Below are 22,453 nucleotides of genomic sequence, written 5' to 3'. Positions count from 1 at the left end.
GAGTGTAGAGCCTGGTTTATACTCGCCGCGTCAGGAGCGCGAAGCTGCGTGCAGCAAAAATTACGCGGATATTGAGGAAACGATGGATGGGTTTCATGCTAAAGTAAAGTAAAAGACCGCTTCTTAAACCAAAGGTGAGCATGTTGGTATCCTTGTGGGACAAAAACATGCAAGCACTGTCACCGACTTTTCTTTTTGTTTTCATTTTGAAAAGCTTGTTATCTTTGCTGTTTACCTCACGTTATGCTATGGAGGCTCTCTTTTTTATTTATTTGATTCCTCAGTGTTTGCTAAACGTTCTGTAATTTATTAGTCTGTATATAATACAGCATGTGGTGTATGCCATGCCTCGTCTTATTCGTTTTTGTTAATAAACGTTTTATAAGCTAGTTTGTCATTGTATCTTACTGTTTTATTGTTGTTATGCTTTTTAATTAAGAATAACAATGAATCCATCTTTTGTTTTAGTCTTAAAAAGTGTCATTACAAATATTTTATTTTTTGTTTTCAAACACTAACCAAAATGACAAAGACAAGTAAATAATGGCAGAAATTTCATTTTTGGGTGAATTATCCCTTTAATAAAAAAAGCATCTAATAGAAAAAGAGAAAATAGTTGTGCTTTACTGTAGCAACTGTTTATAATCAGTTTCTCATAGCTAGGTTCACATCTTTTGCATCACACATTTTCTTTCTTCTCAAATTATAACTATTAAATAGACAATTACGCTTAAGATAACTCTAAGAAAATAAATACTGCATCCCCATTTATTCTTCAGTGTCACATAATCCTTCACAAAACATTCTAATATGCTGCTTAATATTTTTGTGGAAACCGATTTTTTTTTTAGGATTCTTTGAAGATTAGACAATTCGAAAGAAAAGCATTTATTTGACAAGGATTTTTTTTTTTTTTGGTAACCTTATAAATGCCTTAACTGTCAATTTTGGTAAATATAATGCATCATTACTGAATATAAGTATTTTTTTTTTTATCTTACTGGTAGTTTATGTATTTAAGTAGCTGCACAAAAGGAAGATAATGTACAATTTTATGATACCTTATATAATTTTACAAATTAACCTCTTAAGGCTAATAACAAGGCAAAGATATTGCTGCATTAAATAGCTGTCATGTAGTTTTCAACTTTTTGTTTGTGCTTTGACATATTTTGTGAAACTCTCTGTGCGAGTACCTGTGAACGGCGACATCTCTCCCTCTGACTGTTGGCCAGGAAGCTGCTGAAGAGTGGAAGGTGCACACTGTCATGCAGAGCCAGCAGGTAGTCTTCAGTAAGCTGGAAGCGTGCGGGATACTGCGCCCACAGCTGCCACACACAGTCGAGAAACAGCAGGAACACAGGGGCCTGCCGGAGAGCAAGGTACATCATACAACTCATTTAGAACAAGACTCTTACTGTGAATTCAAACTGAAATTTAAGCTGAAATGAGAACAAGTCCAGCTAAAATTGACTAAAACAGCCCATTTAGGCAACATTTTTAGGCATCATATGTGTGCTCACAACCTCGCTTTGGGCAAAATCATATGCGTACTTTGAGGATAAGGCAGTACCAGAATGCATGGCAACAAGCTTCTTCATTCGAGAAGGCAGATAAAGTCGAGGGAAATCAATAAAAAAAATGTTATTGCGTAAAAGTATCAATAGAAAATTAATAATATAATTCCACCCATATTGGTGTTCTGCGTATTTTAGTTTTTTAGTACACTATCATTACATCTTTTTTTTTTTTTTTTTAATCTGTAGATATTCGTTCATTGTTATGACATTTCATCAGGGTTTGGATGTTGAAGGGTAGGTAGATGACAATGTATAGTATGACACTAGTGTTTGCTGAAAGAATAGATCTTCTAGCTGTGTCCAAAACCTTGCTGTCTTCCTCCTACATAAGCAGCTGCCTTTTAAGACAGCATCTTGAAAATAGGACTGAAATGTAATCTCATGAGTGATTTTTGATTTGGAAACACACTACAATATCATTCAAAAGCTTAGGGTCAGTAAGATGCAATTTTTATGAATGAAATTAATACTTTTATTCAGCAAGGATGCATTAAATTGATCAAAATTGTCAGTAAAGACATTTTTAGTGTTACAAAAGCAAATCAGCATATTAGAATGATTTCTGAAGGATCATGTGACACTGAAGACTGGAGTAATGATGCTGAAAATGCAGCTTTGCATCACAGGAATAAATTACATTTTAAAATATATTCAAATACAAAACAACTATTTTTATTTGTAATAATATTTCACAATATTTACAATTGACTGTATTTTTACTCAAATAAATGCAGCCTTGGTGAGCAAAAGAGAATTCTTTTAAATAATCAGAGAATACTGACCCCAAACATGTCATATGTAAGTGGGTTTCAGAACAGGACCGTTTTCTGCTTCTCTTTCTTTTACCTCCTCTTTATCACTTTCTCTGTGGTAGTTGATCCGGCTGAGGAATTTGTGTCCGGCCGTGATCCACTCTTTCTGAACCAGGCCCTGAAATCCAGCCACGGTCCTGCAGTGAGGGTCACACATCACCTGCACCAGACTGCAGACCACACAGTTCATGTCTCGATCCTCTGGCTCTGAGGACACACAGAGTAAAACACAATGCATCATCTGAGAATTTACAATTCCAGCTTTAAACTTAAAATGCCTGTAAACAGTGGATCAGGGGATTTCATCGCCCTCTTGCGGGTGCTTTCTCAGCGTCTCTGCTCAGAGCACATGTGGCGAACAGGTTTTACAGTGATAGATGGGTGCGTCAGCCTCATCTGAGAAACTCATTCCTGAAGTTATTCACTGGTTGTCAAGACACACAGGAATATTGATGTTTATGGCAGGGCAGCTGCGGGTTACGTGGAGGAAAACAAACGTTTTAGAGGACTGTAAAATTAAATGAAAATGAAAAAGAATTTAAAGAATTGAAGGGCGCTGCCAGATGTTGCTGTTCGTTGGTTTATGGGTTAGGAAAAAGAATAAATCACAACTGTGTGGTATGTTTAAACTTCTGTTAAGAGTGTGTCATTAAAAAAGAGATGAAATCCTATTGTTACAAACCACAGTTTTATGTAGTTTGACATATTAGTATCAAGATCGGCTTTTAAAATGAACTGCAATTGGGTGCATTATGAACAAAGCCAAAGACTCACAAATTAGATTAGTATGAAAGTAAAAAAAAAAAATTACATTTACACCACTGTTCAAAAGTTTGGGGTTGATAAGATTATTTTATGTTTTTAAAAGAAGTCTGTTCACAAAGGCTGCATTTATTTGATCAAAAATAAAGTAAAATCAGTAATATTGTGAAATGTTATTATAATTTTAAAATAACTATTTTTTATTTGAATGTATTTAAAAATGTAATTCATTCCTGTGATGCAAAGCTGAATTTTCAGCATCATTACTCCAGTCTTCAGTGTCACATGATCCTTCAGAAATCATTCTGATATGCTGCTCAAGAAACATTTCTTATTATTATCAATGTTGAAAACAAGTGTGTTGCATAATATTTCTGTGGAAATCATTCTTTCTTGAATATAAAGTTTAAAAGAACAAAATTATTAATATTATTAATATAAAGTAGAAATCTTTTGTAACATTAAAATGTCTTTACTGACATTTTTGATCAATTTATTGCTGAATAAAAGTATTCATTTATTAAAAAAAAAATCTTACTGACCCAGTATTGTACATGCAAAGGGCAAAGGTTATATTAATGTCTGATTTTCTCACTGTATTCGGCACAGATTGGATCTTGCTGTATGCGTTTAAACATTAAAGACACACATAAATCATCATATGCTAGCAGGGTGCAAAGTTCAGGGTCGGGTCAGATGGCCGTTAACGATCAGTGTGACTAACCTTGGAGAACAACAGTCATGTGACCTCCTCTGAGCAAACAAGCCACCTCTGCGGCTTTTCTCAGACAGCACCTGTGGAGACACAATCACATCAAACACAGCAGGGTAAAGCACACACAAACACACACAGCGGGATACACGGTTAAATTCAACATCAAATACACCACGCTAAAAATAAAACTTCAATATTAGAGATTGAAATGTGGGATGCAGTATGCACTTTTGTATACTGCACATTTAGCAAATGAAGTGTAGGTCATCTAGGTAAGATTCACATGCTTTCCCCAGTACACATACTATATATTGGCCAGAAAGCAAACAGTCAAAAGAGAGAAAATATTTCTATATGATGCATCCAAATATTGTTATATAGTTTAAAGGATCACTATTTATATTCATGCACAAATATACCTGGTATAGTCGAGCCAGCGAGTGCTTTCAAGAGTGGAGAGCCACTTGTCATCAGGTACCAATACAGATGATGAAATATCTGTAGGGCGGAGAGACAAAAATACATTTTATTGACCAACACATTTTAAAACTTAACAGCAATACAGGTCAATGGCTAAATATAAACATAAACATAAATATATCAAACTCCAACAAAACAAAAATGCAACAAGTGTGGCTAATAAATGCAAATATGAATCTAAATATAAAATGCACATTTGACATAAAATACAATTACATCAAACTCCAACAAAATACAAAAAAAGAACAAATTAAACAAATGTGGCTAATAAATAAATATAAATGTGTTAGAAATACCCATTCCACATAATAAAATGTAGTTATATGAAACAACACTAAGAAAACAAAAATGTGGCTAATAAATAAATAATATATAATGCACAATTTACATAACATTTAATTATAGCAAACAACACACGCATAAAACTTGAAATTTAACACTTTAATATAATTTTACATATTAAAAACTGGCCAAAAATTATTTTAAAAGATTTTACATTTTTTTATTACCATACATTATTTTTAAAATATAATATTTTAATAATAATAATAATAATAATAATAATAATAATAAGATGTCTCTGCACAGCCCATGCTGTGGCCAATCTCACAATGGCTGAAATTTCAGTCGGTCTCTTCCTTATACTCAGAAATTTTCCAGCATTTGTTGGCATCACACAACAGACAATACAAAAATGCAGTGCACTGAAGAGAAATGTGAGAAACAAAAGACTGGTCAGCCGGCTGCCCCTCCGTGGTGGAACTCGGGCGAGCTGCTCTTTTAACTCACACCACTATGAGGAATGTTTCGGGTCAGTGTGGCTTCAACCACAGGAGGAATGTGAAGCCAGACAAAACAAAAAGACTGTATCTCTATAAGACTAAAATGTATCTTTTCAAACAATAGAAGCTCTTGACCTATGTACTCAAATCTTTAAATCCACACCCAAGTCTCAAAACAGCAAAAGTTACAACATTTAACCACAAAAGATAAAAGACATCATTATGATTCCAAACATTCCAAATGTTCGATTCAAAATGATTCAAATTCAAAGTACTTCACTCAAAAAGAAAAACCATCCATGCATTTCATACAACAGGTTGGTGTGAAGAATTATTTTAAAGGGATAGTTCACCCAAAAATGAAAATTCTGTCGTCATGTACTCACCCTCATGACAGAATTTTCATTTTTGGGTGAACTATCCCTTTAAGCTTTTTTGTTTTTTTGTGGAGCTTGGCAGCACGTGTACACAAATTCCCACTGAATGGAAAAGAGAAGTGTGAACATTCTGCTCAGCATTTTCTTTTGTGTCCACAAAAGAAAGAAAACCCTACAGGTTTGGAACAACTTAGTGAGTAAATGATTTTTTTTTCTATTCTGGGGTGAATTATTCCTTTAATATACCCTGCTAAAAAGAGCTTTTTTGGATGCTTATTGCTGCTGCTGCACACATCAATGCTCGCCTGGCCAGCATCTTCAAGTAGACTTTGTTGGAACAGCAACAACCTGTCTGGAAATTCAAGCTGGCTTTTGCACCAGGGTATCATCAGATCATCAAAAATCAACTAATATTACCCACCGCCCAGACAAAGTGTCCGGAGTCTGGTGTGAGCCAGCTGGATGTCTGCAGGTGACGGCATTTCCTCTCCCAGATCCACAATCACACACAGCTGCTGTCCGCCGAAGAGCACCAACTCCAGGTTCCTGCAGATCACAGACGACAAGAGCTCTGTTTCCTAATGAATGCTCGACTGCTGCTAATGAACATCCAAGTTATCTACAGAAAATATAATAGCAAACCTGATGTCGTCCTTCTCATGGTAGATGTTATTTTGGAAGCTGGCCATTCGTAGTAAGTCACTGCCATGTGGATGTCGCCAGCACCAGCGCTGAGGGGAGTTCAATTATATCTTATAATCATAAAATATGCTTTAGTATAAAAAAAGCTTTTGACATACAGTATAACAAGCTGTGCTGTGTATGAACTTCTTTTATGGTGATTTTATGTCTTTTTTGGAGCTCAACATACTTGTTTAGTCGCATGGAAAAGTGCTCCATAAATATTCTTTAAACACTCTCCTTTTGTGTGGCACAGAAGAAAAAAAAACAGCATGGACTTTGGAAACAACTTGAGGATGAGTACATGATGACAATTTTCATTTTTTGATTAACTATTCCTTTAAGGCCATAAACAGCAGTCACCAACACTTGACTTTAACAATGTGATGTATTTTTAGTGAAATTAACTAAAAATGTAAATTCTGTCATTTTACTCAACTTCATGTCATTCCTAACCTGTATATGACTTAAACATAAACACAAAAGAAGATTTGAAGAATGCTGGGAACCAAACTACAGAGACATTTCTCAAAATATCTTCTTTTATGTTCCACAGTAGAAAGGAAGTCTTACAGGTTTGGATCGACACAAGAAAATGATGATAATTTTCATTTTTGGGTGAACCATCCCTTGATGAAACCGAATATTCTGTGGGAAACAATGTTGTGTAGGAATTGGTTTGATCCTTAATCATTTGATTTGCAAGGAATGGCCTTTGGTTTTGGTTAGTAGCCTTGGTTAGAAAGTATTTACATTTCGATTATGGCAACAATATAATAGACTATGAAAACAAAACTTAGGAACATTCCGTTATGGAACATTTATCGAAGTAGTAAATAATATCACTTTTATTTTCACGCCATGTTTAAAAGGCTTGGTCTTTTGTAGTGGGATGTCAGAATGAACTCACTGGGATGCGACCCTCGTTAAAGTGGGCAAATGTTTTCTTGAGCTCTGTGTCCAGGACCCTCTGAGGAACCACACTGAATCTGGGCAGACTACAAGAACACAGGAGGAAAAAACGTGTGAGCAGTTTCCACATGGAACATGATGTGCCTATGATTGGACACGCTTGTGCATACATGATATTATGTGGTGAGCTCACTGTACTTACAGGCACAAATAGATATAGCCTTATATTTCAACACTACCATTCAAAAGTTCAGGTTTGGTTAGATTTTTTTATGTTTTTGAAAGAAGTTGCTCACCAAGGTATTGAATTTATTTGATCAAAAATATCTTAAAAGCAGTAATATTGTGAAATATTATTGCAATTTAAAATAAGTGTTTTCTATTTGAATATGTTTTAAAATAGAATTTATTCCTGCTATGCAAAGCTGAATAAGCATTCAGCATCATTACTCCAGTCTTCAGTGTCACATGATCCTTCAGAAATCATTCTAATATGCTGATTTGTTGCTCAAGAAACATTTCTTATCATTATCAGTGTTGTGCTGCTTAATATTTTTGTGGAAACCGTGATACTTTGTTTTTTCAAGATTTTTTTGATGAATTGAAAGTTCAAAAGAACAGGTTTTATTTCAAATAGAAACCTTTTGTAACATTATAAATGTCTTTGATGTCACTTTTGATCAATGCATTCTTGCTGAATGAAAGTATTAATTTCTTTAAAAAAAATCAATTTAAAAGTGTTTGGATAAGCATGCAATAAGTAAAATATGGTTATTTTGCCTTTTCTTTTTTTTTTTTAAATGTCTTCACAGCTCAAATCACAGCTTGCATTACCTTCATTTTTTTTTGGGGTTTATTTGCATGCTGCCAAAATGGCATGAATAGTATGGTAGTATGCTGTTTTGAACAAATGATTATTCATTAGTGCTAATGTGTGGGAAAAGGATTTAGCAAACTGTTATGGAACAATGAACATCAGTCGTGTCTAAAAAGCGGAAAAACCTGTTCTAATGTCAGTGCTAAACTGAGCTCAGGAGGTCTGAAAGAGGAGCTCTACCTGGTGGACATCTCAAAGCGGTCATTGACAGAGCTGACCCTCCAGCCGCTGGCACCTGTCCTCTCCAGCTCCTGCTCCCATCCCAGCGAACACTCGAACCAGTTCATGTTAGGGTCACGCCGCCTGTTGCTCAGGAACTGCTTCATTTCTGTAGACCGTGTAGAGAAGCATTGAACGTTTGGATTGATTACAAGATCTGTTTTTTGTGCAAAACCTCCCGAGAGCTGCAAATTCAATTTGCTTACTGCAGAGCTAGTGGACGGGCGCAATGAACATGCATTGAGTACAAACAAACCTTGACAAGGTTGAAAAAGGGCTAGAAGGTGACCTGTTTCAGATTACTTTCCATTATTCATCTGGTTGACGGTCACTTTCCCTCTCAGAGACGTGGCTTAGCTCACATTTCCTTCTATGATTTATTTGAATATCAAATATGTGTTTTATTTAATATATTTCAATATTCCTCAGCTTTTTGACAATATAATGGAACCATCATACCATAATTTCAGTAGATTCAAAGTGTTTAATGGAAGTAGTAAAATACAATAATAAATTCATTCTAAAAAAATAATATAACTGAATAATTGTATTAAAAATAAATATATCAAAATATGAAAACACAATTAAGGAATGTTTTCCACATTGTTTTTCACTCAATGGCCACAAGAAAAAAATGACCCATTTACATTTATATTCATCTGTATAATAATACTTAATAAATAAACAGCAACAATTACCTACATATTATTTACGAAATCTTCTAATTCATACATGTACATATATTATATTATATATATTATATAGTAATACAATATATTGGCCACTCCTACCTACAACTATAATAGAGATCTAAAACACATTCCCTCACTTGCCGGTGCTTCAAAATCAACTCAATAACTGAAATAACCGAAATGTACAACAAATTCCTACATGTTTATGCATGTCTACTTGAAATTTATATTCTTCCCAGTAGCACACATATCAAAGATATCTATTAAAAAGTGTGTCATGTGGAACATCTTAAAAAGACCATATGTGACCCTGGACCACAAAACTCGTCATGAGGGTCAATTTTTTGAAATTGAGATTTATACATCATCGAATAAATAAGCTTTCCATTGATGTATGGTTTGTTAGGATAGGCCAGGGGTAGGCAAGTTCGGTCCTAGAGAGCCGCAGTCCTGCAGAGTTCAGCTCCAACCCTAATCAAACACACCTGAACAAGCTAATCAATGTGTTCAGGATTACTAAGGCTATAGGCAGGTGAGTTTTTTTCAGGGTTGGAGCGGAACTCTGCAGGTCTGCGGCTCTCTAAGACCGAACTTGCCTACCCCTGGGATAGGCCAATATTTGGTCGAGATACAACTATTTGAAAATCTGGAATCTGAGGGTGCAAAAAAAAAAAAAAAATATTGAGAAAATCGCCTTTAAAGTTGTCCAAATGAAGTTCTTAGCAATGCATATTACTAATCAAAAATTACGTTTTGATATATTTATGGTAGGAAATTTACAAAATATCTTTATGGAACATGATCTTTACTTAAAATCCCAATGATTTTTGGTATAAAAGAAAAATCGATAATTTTGACCCATACAATGTTTTTTTGGCTATTGCTACAAATATACCCCAGCGACTTAAGACTGGTTTTGTGGTCCACATATTCTAAATTATAAATATTGCAAAAACATCTGCTGGCAACCCTCAAGGAATGATTTGGAGTCATACCGCAGATGAGCAAAAATGGTATCTTCAAGAAAGAAAAACAAACACATCAAACAGACCTCTCTGGGTGATGTATGTGTGCTGTCAGGATTTCCTCTCCATGCTGTCATAATGGCTTTTTGTATTGATTAGCAATAACTTACCAATACTACCCAAAGCAGCATTTTGGAAGGAGAGGATGGTTCCAGGTTTCAGTGGTTGGTAGGTTTTACCAATGGTATACGTGATCTGAAAGCAAGTTAAGTAGAGTGGCAGTCATTAGTATGATGATCAACAAAGGCTTGAAACATACTCCACAATAATGTACAGTAAAAGCAAATACTTCAAGCTCAAAGTTAGCAGTTGGGAAGGTTAGCACGGCCTCATGGTTAAAAAAAGCAACTTCCTCCATTGATGGCAATTAAAAAATTATAATAGAATAGAATAATAGTAGATATTTTGCCTGTAAACAATTCTGTTTGCCTCTTAAAAGCATTTATTTTTCCTGTCTTATGGCTTTGATGTCACAGCTCAGGATAGTCACATATTGGCAAAAAATACACATCGGCATTTGCACACTTGCATAAGAACGCTACTATTCAAAAGTTTGGGGTCAGTAAGATTTTTAGGGTGGTTGATTGCGATTTCACTTTTTTATTGTTAGTTAGTGTGTCATGTTGCTGTTTGAGCATAAACAATATCTGCAAAGTTATGAAGCTGAAAGTTCAATGCAAACGGAGATGTCGTCTTTTAACATTCTGGCAGTTTAATGCCTACAAAAATGGCTCGTAGGGACTACAGCGAGTTACTTCCCGGGTTCGTGACATCACAAACCCAGATAAACCCCGCCCTCGGGAAAAGGCAGCAAAGGGGGCGAGGCCATGCTGCCCTGCTTTAGAGAAGAAGAAGAGAAAACTAGGGGTGCACTTAAAAATCTATTCATATATGAATCGTGATTCTGTCTTCTAACGATTCTAATGGATTCACAAGTTTCAAAATCAATGTTCTAAAGCAGCGGTTCTTAATACTGTTCCTCGCGTCGCTTGCTCGGCCTCTCTCTCTCTCGCTCTCATTCAGATCATCAGCTCAGTTCGGTTCCATTTATACACTTATTTTCACATAGCTATGAAAAGCGTTATACATGGACGCGCGTGCGTGCAGTTGCCGTACTGTATTAAAGCTTTAATCAGGACAAAACCGTATATTAAAAGCTAACATAAGCAGTAGAATTTACAAATAACAGCATATCTAAAAGTATGAGACAACAACAAACAAAAAACATAGGCCTACCATTAAAAGCCATGCTTGCACAGGTTCTGCACGATCCTCTTCAATAATATCCTCTGCTTCTCAATCGGACTCAAACTGATAAGCGATATTAACGACGCCGTTGTTTACAATACAACCAGAGCACATGCTGCTGAGGTGAGGGGCGGGACCATTAGACGCACACTAGAGGCGGTTAGCCAATCACAACACACTGGGCTAGCTAACCAATCAGAGCCCATCGCCTATTTCTGAGGGCGGGGCTTCATAAAAACAGGAAAAGATCAGCCCGTTTCTCAGAGAAGGGACAGAGCGGTGTGGAATAAAGGTAAATTATGTGAAAAATAATTAGTTTTTAAAAAAACCAAGCATTAACATGTTAGACTGCACCCCATAAACACAATCAAGCCTAGAAAAAAGCCAGTGAACCACCCCTTTAAAGGAATTAATACTTTTATACAGCAAGGATGCATTAAATTGAAAAGTGGCAGTAAAGACATTTATAATGTTACAAAAGATTTCTATTTCAAATAAATGCTGTTATTTTGAACTTTCTATTCATCAAAGAATCCTGAAAAATAATGCATCACATGTGGATTAATCAGCACAGCTGTTTTCAGCATTGATAATAATAAATGTTTCTTGAGCAGCAATGAAGACTGGAGTAATGATGCTGAAAATTCAGCTTTAACATCACAGGAATAAATTACATTTTTACATATATTAAGAGAAAACAGTTATTGTAAATAATTGTAATAATTGAATTGTAATAATATTTCACTGTTTTTACTGTATATTGATCAAATAAATGCAGCCTTCACTTATGTTTTCTTATATTAAGACAAACCTCCACAGCTTGAGTATCGGGCGTGAGTCTGTCGAACAGGAAGCAGAGGACACGCAGGTCTCGGCAGTACAACACCAGTTCCTCTGGGGTGAATTTTAGGGAGCAGGTAGGGGTCACTAGTTTGGTCCGAGACGGTCCCACTACAACACACATTTATATGCATTAATTTAAAACATATGGTTAAAATGTGACCCGAACATGTATATGAAAATCGGTTTCATGAAAATATGTATCCATTTATCTGTCTGTATAGATTGCCTTACCTGCCACGACTTTGTCAAGAGAGGCTAGAGCTACATCATGATCTCCGAGCAGCACAGGATCTGCATTGTCCTGAATAAGGAGAAAAAGAAGCCATCAAGATAAATACATCTGCAGAGGACTGCATGAGACTTTAGAAACTTCAGTGAGGCTCAACTTTACACAGAAAAAAACTGTGCTGGAATTCTCATCCTGGAAACATCTCAGCAATCTGTGGCACTCACGTCAGGTTTCTGGCTGTCCTGAGGCACGAAGGCCACTCTGAAATGAGTGCAGAACAGAGTCCCAGACAACCAGCCTCCTCCTTCTTTAGCCGACAGCTTCTTCCTCACCAGCACGGCTCGCTGTAGCACACACTCTCCTGCAAAAACAAATCGCACATGAAAACTACGTGCCTTTTGTGACTTTTAGTCCATGTCTGTTAGCCTGGAGGTCATATATAGTATTATGCTAAAAGTGTAAAATATTAATAGGAAAATGTGTGATCTGTGGAAGGAATTACACAAACATCTGGCTTTTAATTCAAAGGGAAACTTTAAAGTCTCTGTAGACTATTATGGTCATATATATATATATAAAGGATATGTGGCATTTTAAAAATAGTTTGAGGGAATTATGATTCTGTTGACATAAAACTCACACAATCATAAAGAAGTGAAGGCAAAGGACAGAGGTTTAATACAGTGAGAGTCCCTTAAACCCACCAGAGACTATCAAGGAAAATTGATGGAAAATCGCACAGAAAATGCTTTTACTTTCTGATATTACATAATTGGGTTTCTAGAGAAATCGGACAGTCCTGGGTTTGTGAACAGCAATGCAATGCAATGCAGTAAAATAAAATAAAGATGAAAGTAAATAATTTGAAAATGAATAAATAATTTTAAAATAATATTTATTATTATACAATAAAAAATAACTACTTAAAAGTAACAAATAATAAAAAATAAAATAAATTGTTAATTACAAAAGGAATCATTAAAAATAAATTAAAATAAACAACAAATTATTTAAATCAGAATCAGAAAGAGCTTTATTGCCAGGTATGTTTACACATACAGTATGAGGAATTTGTTTTGGTGACAGAAGCTTCCACAGCACAAACAGATTACAGTGACAAGACAAGCCACAGATAATAAAAATAATAAAAATACTAGGATAAGTAAACAGGAAATAACAATATACAAAAAATATTTTAAAATAACACACAATATATAAAGTAGACAATAGATGGTATTTGTGTGTACATGTGTGTTATGTACAAATGCAAGGAAATGTAAAAGGAGGTATGCGTGTTAAATAAATAAAGTATAAATCATGTTGTGTATTAAACGTTTATTGCCACGTTAACTGTTCATGAGATGGATTGCCTGAGGGAAGAAACTATAATATAAAAGAAAAATAATAATAATAATAAAAGAAAATGGAACTCAAAATGCACTATTTTTTTCATTTCTCTAATTTGTCCCAGTTATAGGAATTAACCACAAAATCAAATAAAAAATTCACTAACTCAGCTAAATAAAGACATCTGCTGCATTAACTGCCAAAAAACAAATTCCTTTCTTTTCACCAACCCAACAACAAAAAAAAAGAACAAGCGAACTCTTTATAACAATTAAACAACGAACAGCATCTGGGGTATGTTTAAAATTGCATACTCCCATACTACTGTTGCAGTATGCAGTATGGTTCATGCGCAATGTAATTCTTTTTTTTATGCATCTGATGAAATGTGCAGTATGCAACCAAAGCATGCCACAAAAATACAGTATCTCACGATGCAATGCAAACTGGTTTAAAAACGGCAAAATACCTCTGAATTTGATTATGAGATGATAACTGGATGCCATTTTCTCAATTCAACTTGAAACATAATGAGGTCATGTGACAACAATGTAGCGTACTACTTGTATAAATAATTTATCACGGCATGATACATAAATTTTTTTTAAATAGCAGGCTGTCAGCAGTATATACAGTATAATCTACTCTTTCAAACTTCTCTGACCCGTTCACCTCCAGGGACCGATTCAGTTTCCACTGCCCTGCTTTGGAGGGTTATCTGAGTCTTACACATGACTGTACTGACCATGAGAGCATGTGTGTGTCCACGGGTCTCTGCAATGTGAGCCCTTTGACTCCGAATGGTTAAACGGAGTTTGTGCACTCCATATTCAAACCACTGTGAATGAATGAGACTTGTTTTAGGAGAGTCTATCTTAGACATCTAGGATTAAAATTAATGAAGATTCCATAAAAAAAAGAGAAATCATGACGTGCTGCCTCAGACTGCTGTTCAGCCAATATTATTATCTATGCTGTCTACATGGCCTATAAATTACTACTGCATTTATGTCTATCTTGTACTAGTGTATACACACAGTATAAAGATCTGTGAAAGTAGTCTCTAATGCTTACCAAGGCTGTGTTTATCCGATTAAAAATGCAATAAAAACAGTAATAATGTGAAATATTATTACAATTTTATAGAAGTTTTCTATTTAAATATATTTTAACATTTAATTTATTTCTGTGATGCAAAGGTGAATTTTCAGCATAATTACTCCAGTCTTCAGTGTCACATGATCCTTCAGATGCTCAAGAAATATTTCTTATTATTATCAATGTTGAAAACAGTTGTGCTGCTTAATATTTTTGTGGAAACAGTGACACATTTTTTCAGGATTTTTTGATGAATATGAAGTTTAAAAGAACAGCATTTATTTAAAATATTTTTGTAACATTATAAATGTCTTTATTGTCACTTTTGATCAAATTATTGCATCCTTACCGAAAAATTAAAGGGGTCATATGATGCGATTTAAATTTTTTCTTTCTCTTTGGAGTGTTACAAGCTCTTGGTGCATAAAGAAGATCTGTAAAGTTGCAAAGCGAAACTACTTTGTTTGGCCTTCCAAAAGAGGACGATATCCGCTTCGTCATGCCTGGAGCTGATCCGTGCTGGTACATCAACTTTGCGCTGTGGATCGCTGGATAGGCTTTCACCGTTGACGAAGCGGAGTCGCCACATGTGGTTGCCACAAGCCTCCCCGCCGCCGCTCACTCTAGCCCGCCAGCGCGATACGCAACGCAACGCATAAAAAGACAGTATGAGTCATTATAATCCGTAATTATGTCCCCACTGGATGCAACAAATGCCTAGTCTATAATGGGTTTTAATGTTTTGGTCTCGTCGCTCCGGCCGGGACAAGGCATCACAATATGGTAGGGATGTAACAACACAACGCACTGGATAGCTGGCCAATCAGAGCACACCTCGCTTTTCAGAACGATGAGCTTTGTAAAAATCGACACGTTTCAGAAAGGCAGGGCATAGAGGAGAAACAATAATGTACAGTATGTGGAAAATAATGTGTTTTTAACCTTAAACCGCATAAACAAATTTCATTACACCAAATACACAAAATAATGTTCTGTTTAGCAACATCATATGACCCCTTTAAAAAAAATAAAAAAATTAAATTAAATTACTGCCACACCGGTTTATTAAAAACATTGAGCTAATAATGCTCAAAAAGTCAAAGTTCTGAAAAATTAAATCCTGCAATAGCTTTTAGACATTTTAAAGTGAGATTTAAGAGTCCAAACACATTTTGGGGGCCACTGTTTTAAATGTCCTTGAGAAGAAAGTAAAAACAGACGTGTGTGTGTGTGTGTGTGTGTTTGGTGTCCAAACAGTAAGAGATTATGCAAGCTAAATATTAACAAATACTGAGCTGTGTGTGAGTGAAGTGCTGAGGTGAGCGGCTCTAATAAATGTTGACGTGGTGGGAAACCCTCTGTGCTCCCAAAGGGCCATTGAACGTAAATGCTGATAGGAAGCATTACAGATTAGGTTGTCCGGGTCGGACTCACAGCCTGCCAACATTCCTGAGTAAAGCTGCTGCTTAAACACCCTGCTGACGCTGAGATTATGGTGAGGGGCTGCTGGGCTTCAACACACACTCTGCACACTGAGCCATTGTTTTCTGAAGCCATTCACACCCACAGAGGCCAACTGACCACAACCATCCAGACCTGGTGCTTTCCTGTCGGGGATCAACCTGAAAGCAGCGCTGCTACTAACATGACTACTTATTTCAGTATGGAGTCACATGCCAAAACACTACAGCACTGTTTTTGTATGTCACACTGTACTAAAACACACTCTCCTGGAATACTCCCCTCTCTCAAACGGCGTTGGGAAGTCTGATTCATTTCAGGCAATCATTTTGTTCGGAAGCTTGGTTTGTGAATTAACCGATTTCAATAATCTGATTCAACAATATGATTTACTGATTCATGAATCACTCATTAGTTTTCACACGTTAAGTTCCTAAATGTCATTTTACTAATATTTTTTTTTGTAGCAAAAATGCATATCTTTTTGCTTTTCAATGTTTTTTAGTCTAATAAAATTGTTTTTATAGTAAATTTGCATTTACTAACTATGAAACTGTAGTTTGACATGCTCTAATCTATACATAATTATAAGTAGCTTCATCAACAACTTACACTACCGTTGTACTTTTTTGTAGAAATTAATACTTTTATACATTAAGTATACATTGATCAAACGTGAAAGTAATGACATTTATGATGTTACAAAAAAGGCTATTTCAAACATATGCTGTTCTTTTGATTTTTGTATTCTTCAAAGAATCCTGAAAAAAATGCAACAATAACTGTTTTCAACACTGATAATAAGAAATGTTTCTTGAGTAGAAAATCATCATATTAGAATGATTGCTGAAAGATCACGTGACACTAAAGACTGGAGTAATGATGCTGAAAATTCAACTTTGTATCAGGAATAAATTACATTTGAAAATATATTCAAATAGAAAAGAGTTATTTAAAAATGTAATAATATTTTACAATATTACTGTATTTTTATTAAATAAATGCAGCCTTAGTAAGCACAAAAAACATTAAAAAACATTTTTTTTTAAATCCCCAAACCCCAAACTTTTGAACGGTAGTGTAATTAGGAAAACAGGAAATCCTGTTATAAATGTCAATATATTATACAAATAAGATTGCATTGTAAGATTTACCTGGCAAACAGCAGAGGCCGAGCACATCTCTCCCGCGTGCCTGAAGGCTACTGTGGCTCATCATCCTCTCCTGTAGCAAACACAGAGAGATAATAAAGAAATGAAGGTTGTCATATCGTATGGTAAAATTAATAGGGGTTATATGTGCAAAAAACATTCTTTCTGCATTCTTTAAAACAGGAAGCGTCACTTCCGGTTCAGGTTTTTTGTGTGTGCTTCGTTAAATATTGAGCCGTTTTACTCAAGCTGCCTTCAAAGGAGATCCCAAAGATTATCATAACTGATGCAAAATGATATCTAAAAGTTTATTTTTCTTCTTCTCAATAACATTCGGATATTAAAATTGAATAAAACACCAGCAACAATAACAACTAGCAAGGTTAGCGGATTACTATAAAAGTTAATAGATATCGCCATTAGTTCATATTGCTGTTAATACTTTCGTTGACAAGCGGATGCAATGAGACCAGTTTTCCAGTTTGGTCAGGTGATGTTCCGACATATACACTATACATTATATACACTATATTTGTCTCAAAACATTCGAAAACAGGAAGTTCAGACTCATATTAACATATTAAGCAGACACTGGTTAATGCTAAAAATATCAAACAATTCATTAGTCTGGCTGATGCACGCTATGCAAACATACAGTTTTGCATGCATTTTATTTGCCTTTTGATAGAGTGACACAGGAAATGAGGCCTACATTTATATGCAGAAAAGTGGTTTATTTTTAACTAGATGCAAGAAAGCACTATATTTAAATTGCATTAATCTCTTAGTAAATAGTCTTTCGGGTTTCATTTCCCCACAGTGCAACTGAATCACACAAGTAGCTTCATTTACAAGAGGTTAAAGCTGAACACTCTGATGTTATCAACCCATTTATAACAAAGCGTCTTTCATTTGTGAGTCACTACTGGGTAGAACAGGGGTGACATACTTCCAGAGGTCTGAACCCACAGCTCCAACACACCTCAATGGAGAAAGAGCTTCAGCATCTCTGTAACTTTCATAATGCGAGATTGAACCAGATCCATCTGGCTGCATCATGCAGATAATAACTGCAGTTCTTCAAACATTCAGTTTGACTAAACCACACTACCAGTGTCAACATGCAAGTGGAGCACTGTTTTACATTTTTCTATTAAGATTTCTCAAATGACCAGAAAATATATATTTTCAATAAATAGAAAACCACATAAAACACATTTTTCTTCTTGAATTTTTTCTTAAGAGAATAAAAAAAAGGATATTTACATATAAAATATATAATTTTTGTGTCATAGAAATAGGTGTATTAAGATATCAACTGAACTATTCTAAAACATTATTTATTATTTGTTACCTTTCAGCCATGTTTAATGGAGAAAGGACAGGAGAGATAGTAAGAGAACAAAACAGGTTCTAGAAATGTTGCATTGTCCACATTAGCACCTTCTGAAAACTTGCGAGGTAATCACTAATATGAAACAGTCTTGATACTGAAAAAACCAACCTGCAAAAAACAAAAAACAAACAAAAAAAACATTAAAATTGAAATAAATAAAAATAAAATAAATAAATAAAAATTAATTAAAATAAATCAAATTTAAATGAATTAATGAATAAATAAATATTTATTTTCCAAGAAAACTTAGTATATGATGCTATACTATTATTGTTGGGAACACTGCCTATCAACCATTGAATAAAATTATTTACTGCTTAGTTTCAGTTTTGTATAAATTTAGTTTCAAGAGGCACCCATAATAAAATCCACCAGAACAAGAGGAAAAAAGTGTTTTATTCTGGTTTCCTTTGAACATCTTGACAGGTGTTTTTGTTTTTGAACTTTTAAAGGCTGGTGTTCCGGCCAAGACCTGAAGGAAAACAACACAACAACGAAGTGTTTCTAAACAGATGCTACATTTGAAAATTTAACTAGGACAGGAACAAATGCATGTAAAATGTTAGTTTGTTTTCGGTCTTAATCTTTTAAATGGACACTTTTTATCCCCCTGTGATCAGCAACAAGGTGTTCAAAACAAACACAAAACAAACAAACACGCTCTTGCATCTGCATTCATGGGGATTTAAATCAAAATTCCACCCTGCAGAATTCCTAAACGAATATAGATCTACAGACAGGAGTCATTAAGCATTCAAAGCCCAGGAAACTGGACTGCTCTGAGGAAGTAAATAAATGTGCAATAAGTGCAGGACAGATAAATGAAAGGGAAAAATACCCTCAGAAGCACATTTCTGCTGAGGGTTCAGTTCTTCGAGTCACATGGTCGCCACCGCTATCGTGTAATCTTTTTCATTGCCTCTTTCTTCACCATTAAACACACCCCTCCCTCCCTTCTCTCAGCTTCTGAGGGCAGAAGCAGCCAAGACTCATTGCTGTTTCCATTGCTCATGGCTTCCCCTGGTTTCTGTGGCCAGAGAATGCAGCTAAGGGAACATACAGGCCTCCTCTCATAGATGATCAGCCCTGCCAGACTCGCAGAAACAAGACGGCCAATGGGAATGTGGGAATGCACTGTGCCACCATATAAACCTCACACTGTTAGGTTTATTAGTCATCGCCTAGAGGCACAATAAGCCTTTGTGCGGAGCATCAATCTAGAGCTAAATGAGGCAACTAGAGGTCCGGTGGGACGCTTAAACCTAGAGCTTTATAGAGCTGAGCTATTGTTCGGTGGCTCGTTATTTTCATGCGCTCTTCGCGTGCATCTCTCTGCTGCAGAGAAATGTCAACAAAGCATCTATTTCTATAAAATGTTTGAAGTATTTTCTCTGTATGTCAGTTCAGATGGTTAAGAATAGCACCTTTGTTCTCAAACTAACATACCTGAAATGAAAAATCATTCTTGTCTAGCCGGGTCGCTGCCTTTGCTAGGCTTTATTTCCCAACTAAAGCAGCGTGTGTCATCATTGCATAGTGCAAAAGGGGGAAGGGGGGGGTGATCAATATTAAATATATTAAAATTTTTTGTTACTTGAAATAAAATAAAACATTAAATGAAATAAAATATTTTTAAAAAGTTATTTTAGCTAGTTTTGAAGGCAACATTTCTAATTTTCATTTAGTTTAACTTGATGTACTAAAATAACTCAAAATGAAATAAAAATGAATAAGAACTATAGACATAATAAAATAGATATATAGACAATATAGACATTATTTAGTTTTAGTTAATTTATTTCTTTAAGTTAAAGGGGTCATATGATGCTATTTTAAAGATCATTATTTTGTGTATTTGGTGTAACAGAATATGTTGACATGCGTCTTTGCAACTTCAGGGATCTTATCTATTCACGAACAGCTTGTAACACTCCAAAGAGAAAGAAAAACTTGAAATCGCATCATATGACCCCTTTAAAGTAAACAAATATGTGAAATGTTATATATTTATATAGAAATAAAATAAGCTCACATTTTTATATTTTATTTCAGTTAACATTTATTTTATTTCAAGCAATTATTTATTTATTTATTATTATTTTTATTTTTGGTTAATGATAATAACCCTAATCTCAATTATACTAAAATAATACTGATTACTACTGCTCATATTTAAAATTAGAGATCTGAACAAACACGTCGCACTAAGAAATAAACATTGGTACGTACCTCATCCTGCAACATTAATACTACAAATTTGATAAATTGCAAATCGCAATTAGATTAAATATTTTGGCTTGGAGAGTAATAAAACAAGCAGGGGGTGAAAAAAGTCTACCGACGGGACCTGAGCCATTAAGAAACCCAGAACACCCTAGCAACCGCATAGCAACACACGCAAAAAACCCCACTCAGATCACACTCACAACCACACCACAATACATCACTTACTACAAAGCTATTTTGCACAAGTAATCTAGTTTTATATAGATTCATATGCAAAAACCAGCACTGCTGCTCCAGCTGTTTTTGTCGTATAAAGCTTATTCAGTGTCGTCATGGTCTTTATGGAGCTTATTAAGAAACCCAAGTCTCCAAAAAAAGCAGTGCAGGAAAAGCTCCAGGGTCAATTAGAGGCTGTGTCGCAGTCATGTTTATGTTATGCATCGTCTTTTTAAATCATTTAAAAGTCAAAACAAACCTTCAGCAAATCTCTTATTTAAGCAACCACTCATCCCGCACCGAAACCAGATGAAGGCATTCACTTCAATAACATAAACGCAAGTAATGACATATGCCACATGGCGTGTTCCACTCCAACCAAACAAGCAACAATGAATGAGATATTCCTGAGCTGGGAAGTTGCTCTACAGCAGTATATTTGCATTTACAGTGTGAAATTTGACCCATGGGGGAAGCAGCGAGTCATATTTATAGTTTTATTTTTTAAACCATAGACATTCCAGATAAGCTGATCCCAAGACTCCCATTTGAAGAGTCTGAAACTTCACATGTCGGCTCTGAAAATCTTTATGACTTAGTGACTGGTTTAAACTGGCTTAATGAGTTTTAAATTAAAAAGCCAATGTGGTAAAGTCTCACCATAACTGCTAGTCTGCTACATTCACAATTATTTCTCCATCTGTTCATTTACATCACTGGAACAAAATATAGGTCACCCCATTCTCAAATGCACAGGCTTGGGTGGCCTCCATCCACACAATCTATGCACTTGGATTCATTTTCTAAGCAGGGAAGAGCCACTTGCATTACACATCTGACACTTCAGCAATACATATTAACCACCTCCACACCTAACGAGTTCCGGGGTAGGCTGTTTCCATGGCAACAGCCAGATGTTGTGCATATCAGGGCCTCCACGCTCTCCAGAGGCATCTTAAAATAGTCAAAGGATAAAAGTTATGCAGTAAAGTTGAGCACTAGCAGATTATAGCTTAAGAAAATAGATGATTAGCTCTGCCATGAATAAAAACTTTCATCATTTACTCATCCTCATGTCATTCAGACCATTCAGACCATCATTCAGACATTATTTTTTTTCTTGTATGAAACACAAAAGATGATGCTAGGCAGAATGTCCAATCTGCTCTTTTCTAAACAACAGAAGTGAAAGGTCATTTATTTTGTCAATCTTCAAAATAAATAAATGAATAATAATATAATATATAACACACACACACACACACACACACACATATATATATATATATACACATACATACATACATACATACATATATATATA

The 22,453-nt window shown here is 35.2% G+C and overlaps 1 protein-coding gene across 1 annotated transcript in view; it reads right to left on the bottom strand.

The window, feature by feature from the left end:
* LOC107671475 (myotubularin-related protein 11-like) overlaps positions 1-22,453 on the bottom strand; it is a 28,648-nt gene that overhangs the window by 4,930 nt on the left and 1,265 nt on the right. The window contains exons 2-14 of the mRNA XM_016464403.1: positions 17,295-17,364; positions 12,459-12,595; positions 12,237-12,306; positions 11,974-12,113; positions 10,025-10,109; positions 8,159-8,306; positions 7,100-7,187; positions 6,151-6,239; positions 5,930-6,054; positions 4,289-4,367; positions 3,879-3,949; positions 2,427-2,599; positions 1,197-1,367 (exon numbers count right to left, since the gene is read on the bottom strand). Of these exons, the coding sequence (XP_016319889.1) occupies positions 1,197-1,367; positions 2,427-2,599; positions 3,879-3,949; positions 4,289-4,367; positions 5,930-6,054; positions 6,151-6,239; positions 7,100-7,187; positions 8,159-8,306; positions 10,025-10,109; positions 11,974-12,113; positions 12,237-12,306; positions 12,459-12,595; positions 17,295-17,364 (1,446 nt within the window). The remainder of the gene's footprint in view (positions 1-1,196; positions 1,368-2,426; positions 2,600-3,878; positions 3,950-4,288; positions 4,368-5,929; positions 6,055-6,150; positions 6,240-7,099; positions 7,188-8,158; positions 8,307-10,024; positions 10,110-11,973; positions 12,114-12,236; positions 12,307-12,458; positions 12,596-17,294; positions 17,365-22,453) is intronic.

Source organism: Sinocyclocheilus anshuiensis, unplaced genomic scaffold, assembly GCF_001515605.1.
Source record: "Sinocyclocheilus anshuiensis isolate Anshui unplaced genomic scaffold, SAMN03320099.WGS_v1.1 scaffold552, whole genome shotgun sequence".
Classification (NCBI taxonomy): Eukaryota; Metazoa; Chordata; class Actinopteri; order Cypriniformes; family Cyprinidae; genus Sinocyclocheilus; species Sinocyclocheilus anshuiensis.
Note: the sequence above shows the minus strand (reverse complement) of the source record. Positions and strands in the feature narration are given on the sequence as shown.